The 24,767-nt window shown below is 39.6% G+C and overlaps 2 protein-coding genes and 7 non-coding genes across 13 annotated transcripts in view; 8 read left to right on the top strand and 1 right to left on the bottom strand.

Annotated features, from left to right (window-relative positions):
* LOC125899663 (translationally-controlled tumor protein homolog) overlaps nucleotides 1-24,767 on the top strand; it is a 589,762-nt gene that overhangs the window by 172,160 nt on the left and 392,835 nt on the right. The window lies entirely within an intron of this gene.
* On the top strand, nucleotides 14,253-14,324 carry trnaa-cgc (transfer RNA alanine (anticodon CGC)). The gene has a single exon. It is a non-coding gene; the product is annotated as a tRNA-Ala (tRNA).
* Nucleotides 14,576-14,647, top strand: trnat-ugu (transfer RNA threonine (anticodon UGU)). Its single transcript has one exon. It is a non-coding gene; the product is annotated as a tRNA-Thr (tRNA).
* On the top strand, nucleotides 15,263-15,334 carry trnaa-cgc (transfer RNA alanine (anticodon CGC)). Its single transcript has one exon. It is a non-coding gene; the product is annotated as a tRNA-Ala (tRNA).
* On the top strand, nucleotides 15,607-15,678 carry trnaa-cgc (transfer RNA alanine (anticodon CGC)). Its single transcript has one exon. It is a non-coding gene; the product is annotated as a tRNA-Ala (tRNA).
* On the top strand, nucleotides 16,230-16,301 carry trnaa-cgc (transfer RNA alanine (anticodon CGC)). The gene has a single exon. It is a non-coding gene; the product is annotated as a tRNA-Ala (tRNA).
* Nucleotides 17,155-17,226, top strand: trnaa-cgc (transfer RNA alanine (anticodon CGC)). Its single transcript has one exon. It is a non-coding gene; the product is annotated as a tRNA-Ala (tRNA).
* On the top strand, nucleotides 17,696-17,767 carry trnaa-cgc (transfer RNA alanine (anticodon CGC)). The gene has a single exon. It is a non-coding gene; the product is annotated as a tRNA-Ala (tRNA).
* The window catches only part of LOC125899643 (alsin-like), a 35,089-nt gene continuing 29,578 nt past the window's right edge, over nucleotides 19,257-24,767 (bottom strand). For all 3 annotated transcript variants that reach the window (XM_049594093.1, XM_049594094.1, XM_049594096.1), the window contains 4 exons: nucleotides 24,586-24,647; nucleotides 23,846-23,995; nucleotides 23,453-23,549; nucleotides 19,257-22,679 (listed from right to left, as the gene is read on the bottom strand). In XM_049594093.1, the coding sequence (XP_049450050.1) occupies nucleotides 22,641-22,679; nucleotides 23,453-23,549; nucleotides 23,846-23,995; nucleotides 24,586-24,647 (348 nt within the window). In that variant the 3' untranslated portion in view covers nucleotides 19,257-22,640. The remainder of the gene's footprint in view (nucleotides 22,680-23,452; nucleotides 23,550-23,845; nucleotides 23,996-24,585; nucleotides 24,648-24,767) is intronic.

The following is a 24,767-nucleotide window of genomic DNA, read 5'->3' as shown; positions in this document are numbered from 1 at the left end:
CCTACGTCATGTGACAAACCTCACTGCTGTAGCATGCTACGTTCTTATTTAAAAAACTCCACTGACATTTGGTTACACACATTCACTGACAATGCAGCGGTATTTGATGAGTTTGGTTGCTGTGTATGCTTTGTAGCATACTGCCTTGAAAGGTGCCTTTGTGAGTCGATATCTGATGAGCAGATCACTGACGAAGTGTCAATATATGACAAGTTGGGAGTGACAATGGGCTGCCAGCCACAAGCTTCATTAGTTATTTGTTGCTTGTAGCCTGCAGCTGTCCATGATTTAAATCCAATTTTGGTTGTTTATCCAGTGTAGGGCTACATCCATCCTCTGCGGCGAAGGAGGGCTCAGCTTTGATGGGGTGTATATCCATAAGCTTCACATCGTTGTGCTCTTTTATTTGGTGTTTCAGGTGGTGGAAAAAGTCTTAGTACCACTACCTGGAACAACAATGTTTTTGATATCTATCCTCCAGACAAAATTTACGTAATGGGAATATTTCCAGCAGGTGAAGGAGCAGTGTGATGATTATGAAAATGAATATGACTTGGATTTCAAATCAGTAGGGGGGTGACAATAAAAGTAAGGTTGTAATGAATTATTTGTTTTGGGGCTAACTGTAATATCATTACTGAAATTTGTTTAGCACTTAGTTAAACTACTTGTTACTGGGGAAAGTTAAATTGTTCCTGCCAAACACTGGTGAAAGTGCACAGGTGCTGGCTCCTATCATGGTAAATGTAGGCCGAAATATTTGTGATACAATAATGTTGCCACCAAACTTTCCTCACTTTAATTTCATTGTTTATTGTTGATGTACCCTGTGTAAAAAATGTCTTTTACTTATAATATTTCTTTGATCATAAAGATAAAAACCTGCTTCAGTAAGCCATTCTTAAGATGCTGCAAACACAGGAAGGTCAAAAGAATTTAAACTACTTGCTGCCTGTAGAGTCAGAAATTATTCCAAGAATTTGAATGCTATGTATGCTTTTAAAAACCTTAGAGCAAAGCAACATCCTTCCTACTGCACTAACAATCACCAACCTAGAGACATACAGAGCTCTGCATGGGCCATCTCAGGCGAAGTCTTTCGTGTGATGTTTAGGTGCTTTGGTTTCACTTGGGCAGACAAAGAGCTATTGTGGCTGCAGACCGTCGTGTAGATGACACTGCTCACGAACTTGGCTCTCATCCAGTAGCTCAAATGGCTGTGGTGTGTGTGTTTGCGTGTGCGTCTTGTGGGAGTGATATATGACACCTGCAGTCATCACTGAAAGTAGAGGTAATGAGCACATGGCGTGGGAACAGCTAATTAATGCACACCGACCAGCTGACCAAAGTCCCTCTTTGTCTCTCATTCCTTTCTTTTAGTTACTGGAGTCTGACATGTGAGGAGAATACAACTGGAGCTGACACTGACGTCGTTAAAAATAGAGCAATTAATAATCAACAATGGAATTATACCTCAATCTTTTATTGAGCTGAACGGTATATTAACCACATTAAAACCATAGACCTCCAAATATTGTGCCAAATAAACTTTTGATTGTATTTGTTTTTTATTCTGTTCGTCTCTGTGTCTCTCTCCCATTTGCTCTCTCCCTCAGCCTAGCAATGTGTAAGTTACTCAAATAAAGTCAATAACATTAAATGAAATTGCTGTCCCTAATCTAAACTTAATTTGCGTTCACTGGCAACATTTTGTTCCTTTGCAGGGAGTAACATTATGTACTCGTACTGCAGTGAAGTCACAGTGGGGATAGTCTGGTGTACAAGTGCATGACTTGTGTTCCATCTCATGCATCACATTAGTGTCTAATACCTACCCAAAAATATGATCTTGTGTCTCCCTTAGACACGTGTTTGAGTTGCGTAAACATACCAATAAAAATGTTTGACATGCCTTAGCTACCAGGAGCAAATACGTTTAATCTAAACATTTAGTTTTAGTAGTATTACATGTTCTCAGAAAAACATTGAGGCACTGCAGACCAGTGTTGTATTACAGTGATGGACTCACTATTGTTTGACAGGGTATTCAAATGTTTCTTTTTGTAGTGCTAATGCCACCTTCTAATGTTATATAGGACTGCCAAGTTAGCTTACATAGATTACTGATACACTAAATATTACATACTTACTTTTAGTCATGCAAGTGGCATGGTATTAAACTATTTCAACAACTATGTGATGGACTGCCACGAAATATTGTACTGACAGAACTGTTTCCCAGATGATGAACCCATAGACTGTAAAAGTAATGGACGTAGCTACCATGAGGTCACCCATTGGTGTATGGACTCCCACTTTGAAGTCTCACATCTGGCATTTCGGCTGTTGCCATATTGGTTTTTTTTTGGAGCCAGAAGTGGCCATATTTTGGTGAGAGGCTAGAGTTGTGGAGGAGCAAGGGGCAGATCTGACTGAGAAGCTGAGATTCTTTCGACAGACAGCCCACTCTTAAATATTTGTAAGTTTAAACCTTGATATAATGTAAATGAATGAGTTCACCCTCCCCACAGTTGAAGGAGGATATTAGATATAGAGACCAAAACTGTTTTTTGTACCAGGCTGTAAACATGTTTATTTCTGCTGTAGAGTTGAGCATTTTAACATGGTGGGATTGATTGACTTCAGGAGTCAGCTTTGAGTGTCAAGTGTCAGTGTCAAAAAACTGCAGTTTTTGGCACTTCCAAGTTGGCTTTATTTTTCAGCCCCAGGGGTTACTGTTTGGAAGAACCCTACTAAATATGGTGATCCTCTGACTTTTCCTTTAGTTACACTATGAGGCAATTTGAACAACTACTGGGTGGAAAATTTACCAAAACTGTCTTAGCTAGTCTTGTTAGTCATTTAATTAGTTAGTCCACTGTTGAAACAATCACGGCCTCTGGTTTGGTTGTAATAAACCCTTAATTCACTGAATTGGATGTGAACATAAGCTGTGTTTCATGCAGTCTCTGTACGCTATTTCTGCTGTTGCGGGCATGACACCACCAGCTATTTACAGTCGGTCATGTGGCGTTATCCCCACCACTTGCAGTTAGCTCAGCCAGAGCTGCCTGTTGCACCAGACTGGCCTCTGGTGGTGCAGGATGTGCACGACATGCTAAACATCTTCAGTATGGCCTCTCCAGCATAACAGTTTCTGTATTTGTGACGATATTAAAAAATTATGCCATCGGGATTTCTAAACACACATCTGGTGATGTGGTAACATAAGGGCGAAAAGTAAAGTGGTGAAAGTCCAACTAAGGCGGGTAGGAGGGGTGGTGGATGGGTCCAACAAATACCAACCTTCACCTGAGAGAGCAGTGTTTGCGTTCTGTAAGATTTTAAAGCCAAACCCTGTCCTTTTCTCCTAAACCTAACCATGTGCTTTTGTTGCCTAAACCTACCATGTGCGTTTGTTGTTGAAGGGGGAAAAAAAGTCAATTCACAGTGTTGTACCGACGTAGTACATTTATTTTGAAAGAGACTGTATGAAAACATTAAATTTCCTTTGAAAACAGAAGTGTATTTTGAAAGAAGAACAGGCAATGCATGTCCCAGAACATCAACAACCAATGCACCCAGGGTACCTTACAAGTCCTATCTGGATGTGGAAAGTCCATGACCAAACGTCGATATGTGACGAGGCCGGAGAGAGAATGAATTGGTTTAGAAAATTTTTCTTCTTTTGTTTCAGGTTGACAACATTAACAACATTAGATTTACAGTAAAATCAAAAGTTTTTCCCTAGACATCAAAGTCCCCATATCATGTATGTATAATGATGCAGTGATTTGTCCATGTTGAGAATAAGTGATGCGGACAAGTTTTTTTTTCATTTTGACCATCTGTATGCATGTGTTGATGTGATGTGTGTGATATGTTTGAAACTGTGTCTGTTTTCATGTGGACCCACAGTCTGCAAAAAAACAGAACAAAACTGTCCATCACAAAATCACATCCAGCAGAGTAACAGTATAGGACTGGACCAAACTGTTCAAACAAACACACACAGATACTCTGTTTAGAGTCTGTGTGCAGAAACATTCCTCTTAACCTTTGACAAGCAACAACCCACATTCCTTCAGACCACTTCCAAATATACCAATGCATATGATATACAGGATGTGTGCACACGGAAACACAAGATGCGTGAGCGATTCATGGTGACATTTACACAAGGCTTGGGTTGAAAGAGGAAAAAATACATGTACCAAACATCCCGACAGGATTCAGGTGTGAAGTTTGACTTATACTTAAAATCTTGGTGGAGGCTGAAAGGGTGAAATGTCGTAGTTCAAACTTTGCTTGGAGGATCAAAGACTTGTTTCCGCCCTGATGGAAAATGTTGTCTGTAGTGTCCGCAGGCATCACTGTGACTAAAACAAACTGAATGTGTTTGTGTATATTTCAGCGCGGATTTTCCATCTCTTACACTGGAATTGTGTGAGGAGGGGATTTCTTCATGGCCAGTATGGACCGAAGGAACAACTGCAGCCACCAATAACATTTTCATATGGGCATATGGGTATTATTTTAAGAACCTATCCTTTAACACCCACAGGCAGGCCAAAGGCAAAAAGTCTGCTGTCATAACCTCCTCCTGACTATGTACAGTACACTGCCTCCCTGATCGCTCTCCAAGAACTCTGTGTCAAGACTGCACTGTATGCAAAATAAACAATTAATCGTACAAATGGGGATGAGGGCACACTTTGAAACAGTCTCTCTTCAGAGAAAGTCATTATGTTGTGAATATACAAAAGTGATGAAGTAGTTGTGTGGAAAAAAAGAGCTTGAGAGAGAAGGGCAAAACCTGACCCCTTTTTTAAGATGTCTGCTCACCTGGTCAGTTGCTGTGTGAAGTGGGTTGATAGCAAAATACCGTGTGCAAAAGCCAATCCATAACACAGTCAATATTCATAAGCATTTTTTCTAATTAATGCACTCAATGACTTTGCACTTAAGCTAATCGATACACTCCCTGTATCTGGTGAGATCAACAGAGGGCTAAAAAAAACCCCACATAAATACACACACGAACAAACTGATGTTGGAGCCACACTCTCTCCAAACAGAGGTGAGACATTTCTCATTTCTTTTTTCATCCAGTGACTTGTTTTACTTTCTTTCACTTTGTATTTCTTCACACAGAGGACAGACTGACTAAATCTAACCCAGAAATGATGAGTATGAAGTCTGCTGATTACATGGCAATATTCCTTAATTGACCTATGGCTACCTCCCGCCCTCAAACGTGATGAACCAATCACAGTGCATATAGCCATTCCCATACACTTGCACATCCTCTGCCTGGACGTTCATTGAAATGCATTACAGAAAGTCAGTTTTGTTCAGTTTTATGAGATTTGAAGTTTAAAAATGGTCAAACGGTGTGCATGGGGTACATGCAACTCTGACACAAGGTATGCTGAGAGGCTGGGCGATGAGGTGTATTTTTTACACTTTAAACCACATCTCAATTGAGAAAAGTGTCTCCTTTGGATAAAGTTGTGTGGTAACGTTAGACCACAACATCAACTCAACGTGAATAAGATTAACAAGGATTAACAAACATCTGTTCTAAGGTAAGTCAACACTGTGTTTGAGGCAACATATTGTCACTTTGCTGGAAAGAAATATAAAGTTATCTTTAACATCTCTAGCTAACGTTAGCTAAAGTTAGCCTAACGTTAGCTCCTAGCTGCGTTGTTCATCATGTCACCTTGTTTGCTGGGAGTTCATTAGCCTGTTTTGTTCTAGTTTTGTACTTTGGTGATCGTACATCATTGTTAGCTGTTGTCCAAAGGGCTCTAGGTAAGCTAACGTTAATTCTGGAGCTTAGCTTCATTAACTTATCTGTAATCGCAGAGATAACAAAGGTTGGCAAACATTATGCTGAATGATTCAGTGTAAATACTGCAGCACCAAACTAACGGAGAGACACTCTTGGTAAAGATGGTGAAAAGGTCCTTATCCTTTTCTCAAATTCTGAGCCAAAAACCTTAACTTCAGTGGCACTTTAACTTGTTGTCTTTGATGGTGATGACAACGAGATGTGGTTTATCACACTTACACTGTGACCTGTAAATTTTGGCTTGTAATTTAAGTTTTTCATCGACCTTCTCAACAATAAAATGATGAATATATCCCTGCAATGCGTAGTTTAGGCCCTTTTGGTTACTTCTCAATGACATCTGATCGTTATGTCCCCAAAAATCATCAACTGCCTCCTGCGAAATGCCGTGTACTGTGACACCTGCCATAGCGCCAGTCACTGAATGTTGATAGTTTGTCCAAGTGAGTGGAGAAAGGCGTGGCTTAGCCATAGGTCAATTATTTAAAACTCTCCCCTGTAACATTGAGATAAGCCAACGAGGAGCACAGTGTTTATGACCTATAAATTAAATATGAATCCAGTTTAAATGTGATCACTATATGAAGTATTCATATTGGGTCGGTGCCACCCTCTAAAATTCATTGCAATTTTTGCACATGGAAGGGCAGAGAGGTTTGCTCTTTCTACCTCAGGCTTTCCACAGAGGCACTTGGAAAAGGCTTTCTGTGTAGGCCCCAGAACAGAGCCATACCGCCAAATATAATCCTACAAATGGAAATAAAGTTTTCTTTGACTTAAGTGTTCCTGACTGAACTATGCATTTTCATTTTTCGGATAAACTGTACCTTTAAGCCTTAGAAAATAAAACATGTATTCCTGTCTATGATGGATGGTGTTAAGAGCACATATTTGAATGTAACTGACCTGACTGGCAGCTTCAGTTTAAAATATGCTGGTGTTAGAAACACATACAGATTTACCTGGAGGTGCATTTTCTCACATGTGAGTTCAGTGAGTTCCTGTTAATTTATGTCCCTGGCATGTCATTAATGTCCACTTATTTCAGTGAGATGGAAAGTGCTGAAAGTGTTTATTGGTGAATGAATGTTGATGGCAGAGTTATGTACTGCAGGCCGGATGGCTTGGCCAAGCCCGTGTTCCAGGCATGCCAGCATTTAGTCACAGCAGGTAAGTGGGTCAGTAATCATGAATCCCCCGTGTCCTCCTTCAACCCTGAGGAGAAAGACACAGGGCCGGAGAAAGAGGAGAGGACAAATTAGCCTTTTGTTGTGTATAAAGTGACTCCCCCGCACCAACAGCAGCTCGGTGCTGCTGAGGGCCCTTTATTTCTTGTTTGTGTGCGTGCTTCCACTCTAACAGCTTTCTGTCCCTTGTAATGTCAAACCGTTCTGTCCTTCAAACAAACATAAACATTTTCCAGCACATTAAGCTCCACTGCCATCTGCAGCTGCTGATGTGTGAAGATATGAGATTATATTGGACTTCTTCTTTTAAAACAGGAGGTCGTGGTGTGTTCAGATTTTGAGTCTGAACCTTGACTACAGTAACACCTGTTTTTTAATCTCTCCATTACATAAATACTCACTGTCACAGATATATTCTGCTCCTGCTGGCAGGAAGATTTTCAGCAGAAGTACGAGGGTTAACGTGATTAGACTTGATATCTCTCTCTTTCCTCTTTCTCCACCTGCTTTGTATTCTCTTGTGTGCTCTCCCTGTCTGTCTCTCTTCCGCCTTACTTTCTCTCATCCTCTCCGCAGACAAACACAGCTGAGGTATGGGCAAACCACCAAAATGTGTGTGTGTGTGTTTTAGAAGCTGTGCCAATCTGAACCTGCTGAACTGCAGCTTTGACAGACCCTCAGCTCTCCCTCTCTGCAGATGAGTTGGACGTCAGCACTTACTGTGTGATACAGCCAGAAACACAAACAAGTCCATTTGTTATATTGGCACACATTATTATATTTACATAAACTTGATATGGCAGATGAACTCTGCAGGTTTGAATTTACTGATTAAACCTGGCAACACCCACATGTCTTAGTGAGACGGACTAAAACCATGAACATGACAAGATACTGCATCACCAAATTATTCAACATAATTTCAGAGATTTCAACATCCTTTTTTACGTCACTGATGTCATCCAGCTCATCTGAAAAATCAGTATAGAGTAGAGAGAAGGATCTTGTGTAACGTCACATCAAGTCTGCTTCGATCCAGATAAGAGGATTTAATGGTATAAAGATGCTCTCTCACACCCTAAGAGTGAGGCCATTTTTAAGTTTAATTATGAAATTGTAAAATCAATACTGAAACAGGGTCAAATGATATTTGGTATAGCAACTGTGCTGTGCACCAAAAAGTACTGTAGTTTCCTTTCCCCTCTTTCAGCTTCATCCGATGTTATAATGTTGTAAGTGATGATAACATTGGAGAGATATTTTTGATATAATGTAGGCATAAATGCTTCTAGCTGCCACTCTGTCAGCTCCACTAAATTTGTGCTAAATCTACACTCGTGTCTATTTTGCAAATCTTGGTGGTGCTTTTTGTGGTTGGCTTTGGACGGTGGTGGCGTTTGGCTGCAACATCAGGATGAACTCACCAGTCTGTGAAGTTTCCTTATGCCGACTTCTACCCAGCTCGCTGCTTGCTAGCCAGGTCTAGCTTTCAAATTTAAAGTAAACATGATTGAGAAGAATAGGCATCAACTGAGTTACCATCCTGCTAGCCACTGTACAGACGTTGGAAATAAACTAGACGACCTCTGTGCAGGAACTGTGATATCCTTGGATTCACTGAAACTTGCCTGAATCCTGGACAGCAGCATTCAACCAGATGATTCTTTTTCTACATGCCGATCCGACAGAGCAGAGGACTGTGTTGAAAGAAGGAGAAGAGGCATGTGCTTTACGGTGAATAAGGATTGGTGTGATGCTGGGAATGTGAGGTGCTGTGCTGTTCCTGCTGTGGATCAACTTCCAGGTGCAAGAGGTTCATCTCACTACACAGCATGGAGAAATCTTGAAGGATGATGAGATAAATGATGTCATAATGTGGTAGAATCAGTTCTGCCTGTTTGACTGGCCAAGTCACCAGAAGAAAATGTTGACATTGTATGTTTCTGCAAACCACGAATACTTTACATTTGCACGTTTCATAGATATCATATCAACACTTCTAATATGATGTAGTATATGAGCTGACTTTGTCATCAGGGGGCGGAGGAGATGGTGGATGGTGTGTAAGCTAGGTGAGATACCTGCAGGCCATTGATTGAGACAACAATTGCTGTTTTTCTAGCAGCTTTTAAGGCTCAAAACAAGGATGTTTAGTTGCAACCTGTTGGTAGAATAGTGCCACAAAAAGTGACTGTTCTTTACAGACACATTGCTGCTTTTCCTGCAGGATTCCCAAAGCAGGTGTTTTAAGCCAAAACATGATCTTTTCTTAACTATAACCAAGTGTTTTTTGTGTCTAAACTTAATCACACGTTAACACACGTGAAATTCAGGCTTTAGCTCCTAAAGGTCACCTTGCCTGTTTCCACATCTACTAAAAACAGTTTCCACTGTCTCTTTTGCCTCTGTCTTTTCAAAACACAAACCAGCAGGTTTGATATTTTTTAAACACTCTGCAGTTCCTGTTCCCCTGAGTAACCGCAGGCTCTTGCAAACATTATATTAATCTATAGTATGTTTGAGGTAAGTTTACATAAACTGCTTTGTCATGGATTTTGAACTTGAGCTTTTACTACAGTTTGTGAAATTTAAAAAAAAAAGTTCTCTTTAAGTTATAACAATCCCACATGTTGTTTCATTCAAGTGCTATATTAACATCCCTCTGCTCTTGCAGAAATTACCTCTCAGCGTGTTTCAACTGGATAGTAAACACTTAAAAATAAAGCAATATACAAAAATAAAAATGTTGTAGGAGCACAGATGAAAGCTGTTATGTGTCTGTTCTCTGTCTTGTGAAAGGCCACCAACTAACAGTCGAGAGATGGGAACAACTTCTTCCGCTCCTCGCTGAGACTCAGCAGATTCACCCAAATTAAATCCTACCCTTAGTATAATCAATACTTGGAAGTTTCTCTGTGCGGAGTGCAATGACTTGTGATTTCACAGAATAATACAGCATCAGCATCTAACTCAATGTTCCTTCACTGATGACTTTAATCAAATCTAACCACCAGCAAAGAAACCTCCTGACCTAAAATTAAAATGTGCAGTTTTAGATTCACTTAATATGCTGCTCAGACACCCAGCTGACGCAAATATGCTTAAGAAGTCTTTGGTATCATAAGAGATCCAACCTTGAAATGAAGGGACACACACACACACACACACACACACACCCACACTGTCTTTCCCACGCAAATGATGTCATTAAGTGAGTAACTGCAGTATGAATTAATAATGAAAAAGCTCTTGTTACAGCACAGGTGCTGATCCAGGATCAGACTCCACAGGCAAGCGTGACATGTAGGTTACACAGGGTTCAGTGGCACTGACAGCATCTGTTGGAACAGAGTGGAACAGATATGAATCAACACTGGTTAGAGCTGCAGTCAAACACAGTGATCTATGACAGGAACACTGCAGACGGTCCATGAGAGTTATGCAAAGACAAAAACCTGAAACGATTTCATGATGTATAATAATGTGCATTCTGTGACACTGACATGGTAAGCGTTATTGATTTATTATTCATTATCTGTAACTGCGTATTGTCTTGAGGGCCGTGGTAGGCTGGAGCCTATCCCAGCTGACACTGGGTGAGAGGCAGGGTACACCCTGGACAGGTCGGCAGACTATCACAGGACTGACACATAGAGACAGACAACCATTCACACTCACATTCACACCTACGGACAATTTAGGGTCACCAGTGAACCTAAATTATAGCATTACTGTAAAAAAAAACAAAAAAAACAACAACCTGCGTGTCAAGAGTAAGACTACAACTACTTTCTCCAAGCCGAGCTGATAAGTTCAAATATTCCAGTACATCAGCATCTCAGTCAGTCATGATACTACTCAGTAAAGAAAGACATTATTTTACTGGCCTGTATTTGTGTTACTCAAACTTTCAACAACAGGGTCAGTGGTGGAGCAGCTTTACTGAAAAACTTAACTTGTATCAATTAGTATTTCTTAAATTAACTTTGAATCAAATGAGTTTGTGTTCAGTGAACAGGACTTGCACATAGTGACTATAGAGCATTCTTTAGGCCATTGGCCCTTTAGCTCAGGGGTGAACAACCTGCAGCTCCAGAGCCGCATGTGGCTTTGTGGCCCCTCTCCAGTGGCTCCCTGAGACTTGAAAAAAAAACACATGGAAATGAATAACGTTATTTTTTAAGGTTTTAATTTTCATTTATCACTGTGGTGGGCGAAAGTGATTCTTAAACTCTAAAATGTAAAAGCCTGGTGCCTTTTCATCTAAACTTTGTCAAACCTCAATCTCAATGGCCAGCCTTGAGTCTCCCTCGCTAAGCGAGCTATGAATCATAAATCCAAAATGGAGGAAAAAAATGAGAATTTGATAGTGTGAGGACAGATTCATTTGCTTTCACCACCAACACTGCAAAGTTAAAGTACCAAACACTCATCATCAAATATCATTTCAACATATTAATGAATGTTCATTTAGACCTGTTGGCTAATTTAGACTTAATAGCCTTCATTATAAGGCTCAAATATTTGATAATTTTGTGGCTCCAGGCATTTTATTTATTTATTTATTTATTTACTGGCCAAAAATGGTTATTTTATAAAAAGTTGAAGTTAAAGTTGCAGACCCCTGCAGGGACCTCCTACTACATATATTGCATAAAGTTGAGTTGAATTTTAAACTGGGCCTATAATAATGTATAAGGCAGTCAAAATGCCATGTATAAAGACACAATAAATGGTGCACACAATACTAAGCTATTAATTATTATTTTTGGCAGAATCATATATTTTATACATCATATCTGTGTCTGAAGTGGACAGTATTTCAAAGTCTCTTGCTTGAAAAGTTAAGAAACGACCCATTGTAGCTCACAGGGATGTCCATACACTTGACATGGTATTAAGCCAACTGGCCAATATATTTGAATAGTATGTAATTGTAATTGTTCGCTATCATTTGCCTCACTGTTATGTACAGGTGCCACACAGTAATTCAGTGTTAGCTGGTGAACATGAGTGCACATGGATTCATGGGTAACAGTTAATCTGTCATTATTGTTGTGTATTGTAATTTTTTTTCTTTGCCAATAATATGTTGGATACATAATAATGTGTTCTTTCAGACACATTAAAACTTAAATGATCAAGCAGTAACTTTGAGGACCCCATGTTGTAGACCCAGGCTAGAAAAATATATCATGTTTTGATGTCACTGCTCTGCCAAATGTGTATCTCTCTGGATACTGTGCCACTGTACACCATCACTGTGTTCCACGTTAATAAAGGCAAATGGCTCCCTCTTGTGGACATTTTGCGATTATCTGACCTGCAGCGTTTTGCTGAGTTGAGATGTGGTTGTGTCACTAAAATATCTGAGTTTAAGGATTTCAGGGTCAACTTTCACCCCTAACTTTCTGTACTACTATGTTTACTGTAACAATAAAGTCAAATCATCAAACGTTTAGTCTGAGACCTTCTTGTTAAAGGAGTTGAGGATGTGTGTCTTCAGGTTGCTGGTTTTGGATCATGTGCACACTAACATCCACATAAGAGGGTGCAATATGTATGAAAGACACAACATCAGCTGCTTAATAATATGCCAACAAAGCCTTGATTTCTCACAGTTTTTGGGTATGTTGGAAAGCTAATTTAGGCAGATATTTCAGTTTTAGAGTCAACTAGAAATAATAAAAAGTGATGATGCAGTTGAGAGCACAACAGTACAGTGGGTACAAGTATAATAAGAGTTATTCTCTATGTGTTAAACCACTTGTGACCACTGAATGTCTGTCCAACGCACCTGTGACTATAGGTGTTGTTAGGGATCGTCCTAAAAGTGCAATACGACCCATTTCAATATTCAGTGACTTTTTTGTTTTCCAACATAGAAATTGACACCACAGCTTTCCTTGGTTGTGTTGTGTTCAGAAAATGACCTGTAGGCTCCAGCTGCAGAATGATCGTCATATTTATTCATAGTGGCATGCATATGACTAAATGTCAATTTTTTAATTTTTCATCCAAAACACACACACACACACACACACACACACAACTTACAGCATGTCACACAATGTTTCACGCCACAGTGTTCAAAAACCATTTGCCCCTCCAGGGTCAAACACCTGATGGCTGCAATGTCCTTCCTCCCTTTATTCACTAAGCCAAAAATACCAATTTAACGCCACCCAGTGTTCACACATGCTAAATACAATGAATGCCTGGTAAGAGAAATGACATATTTTGCTCTTACAAATGTAATTAATAATTTATTTATTTATTTTACAAACTCACAGATTCAGTCAATAAACTGGTTCAGTGAACTCCAGGGTACTCCACAGTCTCAAACCAGCTGAATGAATGATCATTGTCAGCATGGAGCTGAATCTGAGTCATGTTTCAGCACATTCTGAAATCCATACTGCCAAGAATTCAGGCTGTTAAGTCCTATTATACAACAGTTAGTTCCGGCCCTGCAATCTGATTGGTCGAGAGACAGTAAAACCGTGACGATATTGGAGTACAATATCACGGTTATTTCACTGTGTATGTATCACTCCGCCGCACAGCTGATTGTAATCAACAATCAAATCAACACTGACGGTTAGTGTCAGTTAGGTCAGCAGTTGCGTTGTAGGCTAATTAATTCATCCACTGTCAAACAGCCAAAAATATGGATTTATTTCCTAAAATAAGTTTTGAATTGAACTATGAATGTCATCAGAGGAAGATGAGGGAGAGAAGAAGCTGATTCCATCTGAGCACACATCCAGATTTGTCAGTGTTTCATCAGCGGAGCTCAATGACTTGGAGAAAAGCAACATACTGTCAGATCAGAAGGCAGAGTCGGCTGTGCCTGTGAAGCCACAGTCCACCATGCAGTCACCACAGACTTATTTCACCAGCTGCACAATTAATGGAAACGTGCAGATAAATGTGTATAAAGAGTAAGTGCCTGGCACACCATGTTTGCGTTACATAGCAACGGTGACAGCGGAGTCCTGAGGGAACTATTTTTGTTGGCAGAAGACAAATAAAATGCTTAAATTATCTATTTTGTCCTCATTTTTCAACAGTTCTTAATCAGCCTTGCTTATTTAACTGTTGAACTGTTGTATAAAAGCAATATCACACTCGAACTCGTGATGTTGTACTGTGATATCGTCACGGCTGTGATTCGGTCGTAGGCAAGAGGCTGCAGGCCAAGGTAGGGGGATGTAGCTCAGTGGTAGAGCGTGTGCTTCGCATGTACAAGGTCCTGGGATCAATCCCCAGCATCTCCATTATGTCTGGTAACTTCCTTTACTAATAAACACCAAGGGGACTTCTTTGTACAGTGGCAAATAAGAGCTCCTAGGAGAATCTTGATTATTGATTGAGTAATGTCAGGTAAGAATAAATAAAAAATCATCAAACAAACAAATGATTCAGTCAATAAACTGGTTCAGTGGCCTCAACAGTCTCAAACCAGCTCAATTACATTATCATTGTCAGAATGGAGCAGAATCCTTAAGTGCCAAACACATTTGGCAGTGGGGCTGTAGCTCAGTGGTAGAGTGTGTGCTTTGTATGTACAAGGTCCTGGGATCAATCCCCAGCATCTCCTTTCTAAACTGCTATTATATACAACAGCTACTATCAGCACCAAAATTTTCAATTTAGCTGACAGTTCAGACTGTTTTCCTACAGATAATCAGATGTTCGTCTGTCTGAGCTCATATCTTTGGGTAACTAATTACTAATTGAAGGGTTTGTAGCTCAGTGGTAGAGCGTGTGCTTTACATGTACAAGTTCCTGGGATCAATCTCCAGCATCTCTATCAGGTCTGTTGACTTCCTTTATCAATCTATGCCGCTAAAACACTTAAAAGTCCCGTGTGTAGGATCTACTGGCATCTAGCAGTGAGTTTGCAGAACTGAAACTTCTCTTGTGTATAAGCCATGCAGGTGAGCTACTGTGGCCGACATGCAAGCATGAATGGTAATATCTAGAGGTGTTTAATTTGTCTGTTCTGGGCCTCAGTAGTAGAAGAACATGGTGTACTCCGTGCAAGAGGACCTGCTCTGTATGTAGATATGTTACCGGCTCATTCTAAGGTAATGAAAAGTTATGAATATTATATACCATTTCTATCAATAGATGCTCCTCAACCCTACACACTGGACCTTAAAAAAGTAAAGTGATTAATATAATTAATCAGGTGGTATTAACTGTTACATATGGGGATGTAGCTCAGTGGTAGAGCGTGTGCTTCGCATGTACAAGGTCCTGGGATCAATCCCCAGCATCTCCATTGTAATTTGATAATATACACAACTGCTTTCATGACTGCCACCTTTCAGCACCCAGCCTGAATGGATGAAACATGTGCACTGTTGCTTTTCTGTATAATTCAGTAGAGAGAGTGTTGGTGCCTTTCTCCTTCCTTTGCAAAACTCTCTTTTGGCTTGACTTTTACTATCAACACAAGAGTTTTCAATTCAGTTGACAGTTCAGATTATTTTCCAGAAGTTAACCATATGCTCGTCTGTTGGAGCTCATATCCTTGGATATACTATCAACAAAGGGGATGTAGCTCAGTGGTAGAGCGTGTGCTTCGCATGTACAAGGTCCTGGGATCAATCCCCAGCATCTCCAATGTAATTACTACTACACCTAAAGAGCAGTCGTTTGTGCAGTGGCAATAACAGCTCTTAAAAGAATGTTGTTTATAAAGTGAGCAATTTTAATAAACTGGTTGAGTGAAGTCCAGGGTCCTCCACAGTCTCAAACCAGCTGAATAACGTTATTATCGTCAACACGGAGCAGAATCACAGCTTATTGTCCCCAGCACCTTGTTAAATCCATGCCACAGACAATGCAGGCTGTTCAGGAGGTAAAGGGGGTCCTAATGAATGGACTATTAGAATAATACATTTAGAAGTGGGGATTTCCACTGTAATTTGATCATATGCATAACTGCTTTCATGTCTGCCACCTTTCAGCACCCAGTCTGAGCTGATGAGGAACTGTTGCTCTTCAGTAAAATGCAGTAGAGAAACAATATTTGTGCCTTGCTAAACTCTCTTCATCTTGTCTTTTACTATCAACACAAACATTTTCAATTTAGTTGACATTTCCGATTATTTTCCAGCAATCAAAAAATCAGATGTTCGTCTGAGCACATCTTTGGATAAGCCACATACAAAGGGGATGTAGCTCAGTGGAAGAGCGTGTGCTTCGCATGTACAAGGTCCTGGGATCAATCCCCAGCATCTCCATCAGGTCTGTTGACTTCTTTATCAGTCTATGCAGCTGACACAGATTAATCCCAGTTACAACTGTGTTTACAAGGAGGAAGGGCTCTACTAGTGATTTAGTAGTAACTGAACAACTAAAACGGATGGTTACAGAAGGTAATCGTGGTTCTGTGAATGAAGGTCAGCATGCCACCGTATGGGTCACTCTCTCCGAGGGTGAGCTTTTTCAGGAGACAATTAGCAAGTTAACACCTCCGCTATCACCTGCCCAGTCTCTTTTCTCCGACTGAGGCCAAACCTTACCTTCTGTTACCATCCGTTCTATTGCATATCAGGTCAACACGCCACCGTATGGGTCAAATGAATAGCAAATAAGGTCAGGCAGGAGGTGTAGTGAGGCTAAAAACACTCAGGACAACAGTTAACTGATCAGAACACATTTTTTTATTGAAGAAAAATAAAGCCTCGGGACACTACAGCCAAGACCGATGAAGGTCACCTACTGCAAAAGAAAACACCATCTACCTTTTCTGTTCCCATTTTTATGGACAGAAAAAGGCCCAGAAAGCAGGGACCACACACCTCACTGTCTTGCTTGCAGGACAGCAGAGGATATTGACGAGCCAACATTTAGCCTGTAGAACCTTGCAAAGGTCCCAGAAGAGGCCCAACCGGCTACCGCACAAACATCCTCCAAGGGAGCCTCCTTGAAGAGCGGCCAAGAGGTGCCCCAGCTGCCTGCAGGGTAGCCGTAATGGCAGGAATCAAGCCACAGGGCGGCTCCCGTCCAAGGGCCAGACATGCAGCCTATAAATCCCCGGTTTCTTGTGCAAGAGCTGTCCTTGAGCCTGGGATTTTCAATTACTCACATAGTGGGGATGTAGTTCAGTGGTAGAGCGTGTGCTTCGCATGTACAAGGTCCTAGGATCAATCCCCAGCATCTCCGTCATGTGACAAGTCATGACTTCCTTTATCAATCTCTGCAGCTGACACAGATTAATCCCAGTCACAACTGTGTTTACAAGGAGGAAGGGCTCTTACTAGTGATTTATTAATTGAACAACTAAAACACTTAAAAGTCCCATGTATAGGATTTACCAACATCTAGCAGTGAGGTTGCAGAGCTAAAACTTCTCCTGTGTACCAGGCATGCACAAGAGCTATAGTGGCCGACATGAAAACATGACAAACTAGAGGTGTTTAATTTGTCTGTTCTGGGCTACTGTAGAAGAACATGGTGTTCTCCATGCAAGAGGACCTACTCTGTATGTAGATATACTAACAGGTTTTTTAAGGTAATGAAAACACAGTTATGAATATTATATACCATGTCTGCCAACAGATGCTCACTGCTCACATGCACACTGGGCCTTAAAAAAAGAATAAATTAACAGGCAGCCTCAAAACCATACATGGGGGATGTAGCTCAGTGGAAGAGCGTGTGCTTCGCATGTACAAGGTCCTGGGATCAATCCCCAGCATCTCCATCATGACTGACTGACTCCTTTAACACTACTACAAAGGGCCTGATACACAGCAGTCAGACACTTATTAACACTGTATAGAGACAGTCAGGGCAGATTCAGTCTGCTATTAAAGCAAATTAATATGTCACCCTATCAATGAGCACGTTTACATGCACACTAATAAACCGATCATTATCTGATTTCTGGAGTTACCTGATTATTCAAGTGGTCATGTAAACAGCATAATCCGATGTGCTTTATCAGACAAAAGCCATTATCTGATTATGAGAAATCAGATAAACACATCTAGCTTTTCCCCCAATAGTCAGATTATTCGGTGCATGTATACCCTTTAATCTGGTTTCTTTCAGGTTTTGCTATTTTATACTCCCACTCCACTACATTTTAGAGGGAAATATTGTACTTTCTACTCCACTACGTTAATGTGACAGCTTTTGTTTCCTTTCAGATAAAAATTTTACATAAAATAATATATTTTTATATTCTCAGTGTTTAAATTGTCACTTTTATTTTATTTTACTTATATGTTATGCACTTTGTGTGACAAGTTTATATACAATACACTTGTATATTGCATTCTGCAGTACTTTTACTCCGAATCTACCCAAAGTATGTAAAGTTGGCTCCACATTGATAAACTACACATTAGAATGCTCTCACATGTATTTGTTAATGATAAAAACAAACAGTACTGTAAGAGTATAAGCTGTCAGCATGATGAGTGCTTTATTTTGAAAATATATGACTTGCGTACTTTTCCAGCTTTTTCAAGGATATGAGTACCTACTGTAACAGGAAGTTTGAGTTTCATGTCATGTACTTGAGGAGAAATCCAACTGAAGGACTGAATCATGTAAACCAGGTTTTTCTGATTATCAGATTATTGAAGTGCATTTTTTTTATTCTCTTTAGTTTTTTCACTATGGTGTTTTTTTTCTGTCAGTTTCGTAAAGAGATTGATGTCCGTGTAAGTTATGTATATCAATTACTGATGGTCTATATTATATTTGTATTTATATTTAGTAACCTTTATATTTGTAAATTAATTAATGGATTGTGCATACTGGACTTCACTCTCAATAAAATGTTTGAAAAAAAAAAAAAATTAAATGCATGTAAACGCCTCAAATCGGATTATTACCATTACCTGATTATTCCCAGTTATCTGATTATTGTGCGCATGTAACCGTGCTCAGTGAATCTGTTAAATTAAGAAACAATAGTGATAAAGTAAAAACAATTCATCAGCAGCCATTTTTCCAGAATTAAACCAAATTTATTGCCCTTTTCTGAGTAAACACACATTTTCCATTTCACTGCATTTTCCCATCAAAACTAATCAAACATTCTTAGATCTATTCCCCGAATCATCTCTGTCTATAAATGTATGAAGTTACAAAAATATACACTTAGTTAGAAAAATAATAAAACTCAAGTCATAAATTCAGTCAGGTTATAACCTCATGGTGAGAAAACTCCAAGAAATGCAGGTTTTTTTTTTTACAGAAGACCACAACATGTTTTTTACATGTCTGAACCCATGAAGAAGAAATGTTCTCTTTAATCACTTATAAATCATGACTACATTTTCTGAGTCATTAGTTTAGTTTTTTCAGCACAATAACACCATAATGGAATCCTATATGTGATACTGCAGGTGGTTTTGTTGATACTGAGCTGAGACATGTAAAACATCTGTACTGTCCTCTAACCTGGTATTAACGGAGGCAGAGAGGTCAACTGTCCCAAACATCCCTCATTGTTACATCTACACACTACACACACTGCAGTGGTTTAATAGCATAAAGACATAAACCTATCCCAACATATACATGTCTACATTCTGCAACAGCTTGAGTAACAATAAATACAGTACAAACACATTTCAGTAACGCTGAAAGAGAGAGAATAATCAGCTGCTTTGCTGTCATTTTGGCAAGTTTTTTTTTTTGTTGGTGCTGTTGAACTCTACAGCTCAGTCTGAGCTTCCTGCAGTTTTGTTTCATTCCTGAAAACATAACAACAAGCTAACATCATTTACAGTCAGTAACATGACAACAGGTCGCCTTAAACACCTCATATTTGTTCCTATGAATTTTAGATGGAATCTTAAAGTTTGACCCCATGAGTGAGGCTGTAGGAAATTTTCTGGCGTAGGATTTATACTTGGAATATATATCTCTAATAAATAATCTATATTGCTTCTATTAATAAATTAATTAAGTTATATTCTGTTAGAAGTGATCTGAAGCTCCCTCCCTGTGCTCAAACACACATGGTGGCTGCTGGGGTTGTGGAAATTCTGGGAGCTAAAACAGACGTCATGCCAGATAGTGACCATCAACTTTTTCTTTTGCAGATTAAGGAAATGACCTGGATCTGAAAATACAGTCATTTATAACATACAGATGGATTCAAAGGATCAAAACAGACTGATAGAAAAAACATTTAAGTACCTTGATGTTTTTTTGTAACATTAAAACAGACAGTGATAGGCTGACATGGAATACTTATGTCGTATTTTTTCATTTAAAGGGACAGTTCACCCCCAAACAAAATATATATATATTTCCCTCTTATCTGTAGTTCTATTTATCAATCCATATTGTTTTGGAGTGAGCTGCTGAGTGTTCGAGATATCAGCCGTAGAGATGTCTGCCTTCTCTCCAATATAATGGAACTAGATGGCATTCAGCTTGTGGTGCTCAAAGTGCCAAAAAATACATTTAAAACCCAACAGCAATGTCTCTTTCCAGAAATCAAGACCTGCTTACTCAAGATAATCCACAGCCTTTGCTGTGAGCAGTTTCATGTAGGAACTATTTTCTTTCTACCAAACTACACTCGCCAACTGTACGGAGGTAAGGGGAAAAACATTTACATTTGATTTTGGGGTGAACTGTCCCTTTAAGTAAGTGCAGTAGTTCATAAGAAAATAGTGACAATGTTTAAAATGTCTTATCTTGCAATGTGAATTAATCTTTAAAAATATATCAGATGGACACAAAGTAGTCATCACTTTTTCAGGGTCAACCTTCCACCAAATATAACTCCAATCTGTGACAAGTTTTAAACAAACCTTGCTCAGAGACTAACATGACTGATGGATGTCAGAATAAATCCTGGAATATTTCTTCTTTAAGGTATCTTGAACTCAACAGCTGTCATTTTAATCTATCTTCAAACACTCTTCTGGCTGTTTGTTGATCTAAATTTAAAAACTGTCAGTGCACCATTAAAAGCATTCCTCCTCAGACTTGTTCATACATGCTCACTCTCACACACACTCACACATACACACTCCACAGAACAACAGACTGAATACAGTATCCATACAGGCGTGAATATATTCTCGATGCATAGCTAATCAGCGTTCCCTCATTAATTATCTTAAGTAAAAAATATTTTCCCTCGGTAGTGACATGTTTCTGTCCTACTGCTCAGCTTCCTGTCTAACAGTTATGAGACCTGAGACAAACTGCTCCACGGTTAGTTTCAGTGTGCAGGAGCATGCACAGGTTGCTTTTGTACTACGGGAGAGTACAAGTGTTAAAACAATAAATAAAAATAATGTATTAACAGTCTCACACAGTCTGTTTAGTGTGATGTTTTGAACTGACTCTTTTGCATTCAAAAGATATAAAAGGGTCTAAATTAGTTTTAGGGATGCTACTGAAATGGTGCATATCTGATCCATATGCAAACAAAGTAAAGCGATTTGCATCTAATTTATGTTCGCAGGAGAACATGGTTACATGAAAAACTGAGCTTTCTGACCTGGTGATTTTGGTTTGGCTTCTGAGGAGGAAATATCAAACCACGGCTAAGTGGCTTCAGCTGTTTGCTCTGTTTTCACACAGACAGTAAAACTCAACAACTTTGTGTATTTTAAGTTGTATCTTGTTAGAAAAGCAAAACCTTTCATCCAGGCTGCTCTTCAGCTGCGTACTGGTGAACCGAGGCAGTGTGACCCTGCTGTATTAACTCCACCTGTGTCTCTTGCTGTTGCCCTGGGACCAGTCAAAAGTAATAAAAAACGGCACTCACAATACTCTGTCAATTCTACGAGTGCAGTTTTACAAAGCCAACACCAGATCATAAGCACATCAGCAGGTACCTGCACCGTAGTCTTCATTAAGTTTTGATATTTTCAACTCTATATCCACTGTGGGTGAAGCTTTACTGGTGAATTAAACATGTGTAAAGACAGATATCACACCTGTAAGGTTTTCTTTGAGGTCATTAAAACAGTATTGAGATCACTGTTCATTTTAAAATCTGATCATCATCAGACTTCATGTGGTTCATCAGTTCCCTTTGCCTTGAGTAATGAGCAGTTTGATACCTCACAGCGACATTACTGTATATACTAATGAATAACCCTTTAAGGGGAAAACTGTAAATCAAAAAACACTGTAAAGTAATAAAAACTGCACTGCTGTTGTGACACCTCTACCACTGTGACTTTCAATAAATACTTCTGATGAATACTACTGAATTATTGATGTATTACTGTACAACTGAAAATCTACTTCTTACCAGATGTTACGAAGATGATAATGCAGTTCTCTAACATGTCCAGAAGAGGGCGGTGTGATACTTTCCTGTGTAAACTGCCCTCCATAGAAAAGACAGAACTCTGGCGTGCTGTGACAAACTCAAAGGATCAACAGTAAACAGGTGTCAGACATCATTTGACAGCAGGTGAAGGAGTAACGCTCTCCCCTCCCTCCATGTGTCAGTGCAGCTTCCCAGTGGACGCTGGTGGTTTGACTGGTTTTGTTCTGGCAGCTCGTGTGTGTGAAGCACTGTGTCTGTCCTGGCAGTGCTTTCATTGCTGTTTGTTGACTGTATGGCGTCTTGATGTCCGCTCCTACATGGATGACTCCTGCTGGATCTGGATGTAGCAGGCCTGCAGCAGAGTCATTAAACTGAAGATTAAATGATGAAGGACAAACGACTGATGATAATGACTATATCATATAAACAAACAAATGCAAAGAAGCTCTATAAGGCTGCACCATCCACTTCGTTTACTTACTGAATTAAAAAAAATTGTAATCATATTAAAGTGTTGGTCCTATGAGCACTTAGCAAAGGCAAGTTACAATCAGCATGTTGCTTTAGCACCAACTACAGGCAGAATACCATCAAAATTGAAAAGACTGTCTTCTAAATTTGTTTCCAACTGTGGACTACCTTCAAGAGATAGAGAATGATTATCAGCTGGTTAAAGCGTTTATTTGCAGCTCAGTCGATGTAACATATTGTCCGCTGTGCAGAGGATTGTGGGCCAGAACAGCCAGAAAAGCATGCTGGCCTGCATACTGCAAAATCGGACCAGATGTAGTGAAACATCCTGGTATTTTTGGCCTACTGCATTTGACATACTATATATTGGAACATAGAAAATCTTTTTCTGGCATACTAAATAGTATGATAGTATGAAATGCACAGAATATCTTGACATTAACATCAGTTAGCTACGCTATGTTAGCAGATGGTTGAAGTGCGCTTAAAGTGGACACACAAAAAGACTGGAGCACTCTGAAAAAAGTGGGCATGGTGCTTTTACACATTTCCTTAATGGGAGCAATTGGAAAAAAGAAACTGGTGCTTAGAAAAAAGCTTTGTAGACACTCAGTATCATCTGTGTATGTGAGTGTGTGTACTGAGGCTCCTCACCTTCAGTGTGGTAAACATCAGTCCCATCTCTCCGTGCTGAATGTTGGGATCCATTAAATCTTCTATCAGACTGACCTCAGCTCCCAGGTTTCTGATCCTGCAGAGCAGAACGACACAAACACAACATGTTATATCAGCAGCCTGCAACGTCTGCTCATCACTCCATGTTTGAAACATAACACACTGTCATAATACTAAAGCCTCTTGTTTAAAGTGTGTCCGTAACACTGAACACACTGATCAACAATCTAGTTAGCTACAACTTGGCTACTGTATTACTGTATTAACTGTATACAGTGTTTTAATTGAATGACAGTAAACAATAAATAAAGTGTGTGTGTGTGTGTGTGTGTGTGTGTGTGTGTGTGTGTGTGTGTATATATGGTAACACACCTTGCCCTGAGCACCACATAGAGAAAAAGAGGGAGCAGGTCATCCATGCACCACAGGAAGTTGCCATCCAGCATAGGTTTGACTTCCTGGGTCAATTCCTCAAACGTTTTCTGGATGACGAGGAGTTTGTCTGATGGAGTGAAGGTGGTGCTGCATGTGTAGGAAGACGTACATTATTATTTATACACAAGAGAATGCACTTCACATTTTGGCACATCAGATGAGGGGATATGTGTAACTAGTTTTGTTTTCAGTGCTGCTGGTAAAACTTTAAGAATGAGACTTAAATCGTTATCTGCAAGTCTGTGGAAACACAATATTCCTGCAAAAAAGATGGCATATATTGCATGCAAGTTTTACCACACATTTCCAAATGAAGTTTTGATTGATACAGAAAAAAACCACTCCAGGCTATATATCACAAGATCCACTAATTATGCAAACCGTTTCAAACACTGTAACTGAACTGTGCCATGTCTAACCATCAACTAAAACTTTTACTTTTGGAGTTTGTTGGGAGCGGTTCATGGCCTGGGAGCAAGCAGACCCTGACAGGCTTCGGCCAGGGCAAAGAATATCTAAACACCACCAACAAATTCTGCTGTATTAAAATAGGCATTAAGTGACATGTTGGACATGAACACAAGCTCCATGTGTCTGAATGATTTCCTGCTTGTATTAGGTCATGTCACATTTAATGACATCACTACTTAAGTTATGTCAGGTCACGTGGCAGCTACCTGATTTGTTGGAGTGTCTCTACAGCAGAAACAAAGCAGGCGTCTTTACTGCTGGATACAATCTGTCATAAGAGCAAAGATAACCTGTTACAGACGACAACACCACAGATGCAACAACACACTTTAACCCTGTGTAGGAATCAAAGCTGCAACATGAGGAGAAAATAGTACATTTATTAACT

This window comes from Epinephelus fuscoguttatus, linkage group LG13, assembly GCF_011397635.1.
Source record: "Epinephelus fuscoguttatus linkage group LG13, E.fuscoguttatus.final_Chr_v1".
Classification (NCBI taxonomy): Eukaryota; Metazoa; Chordata; class Actinopteri; order Perciformes; family Serranidae; genus Epinephelus; species Epinephelus fuscoguttatus.
Note: the sequence above shows the minus strand (reverse complement) of the source record. Positions and strands in the feature narration are given on the sequence as shown.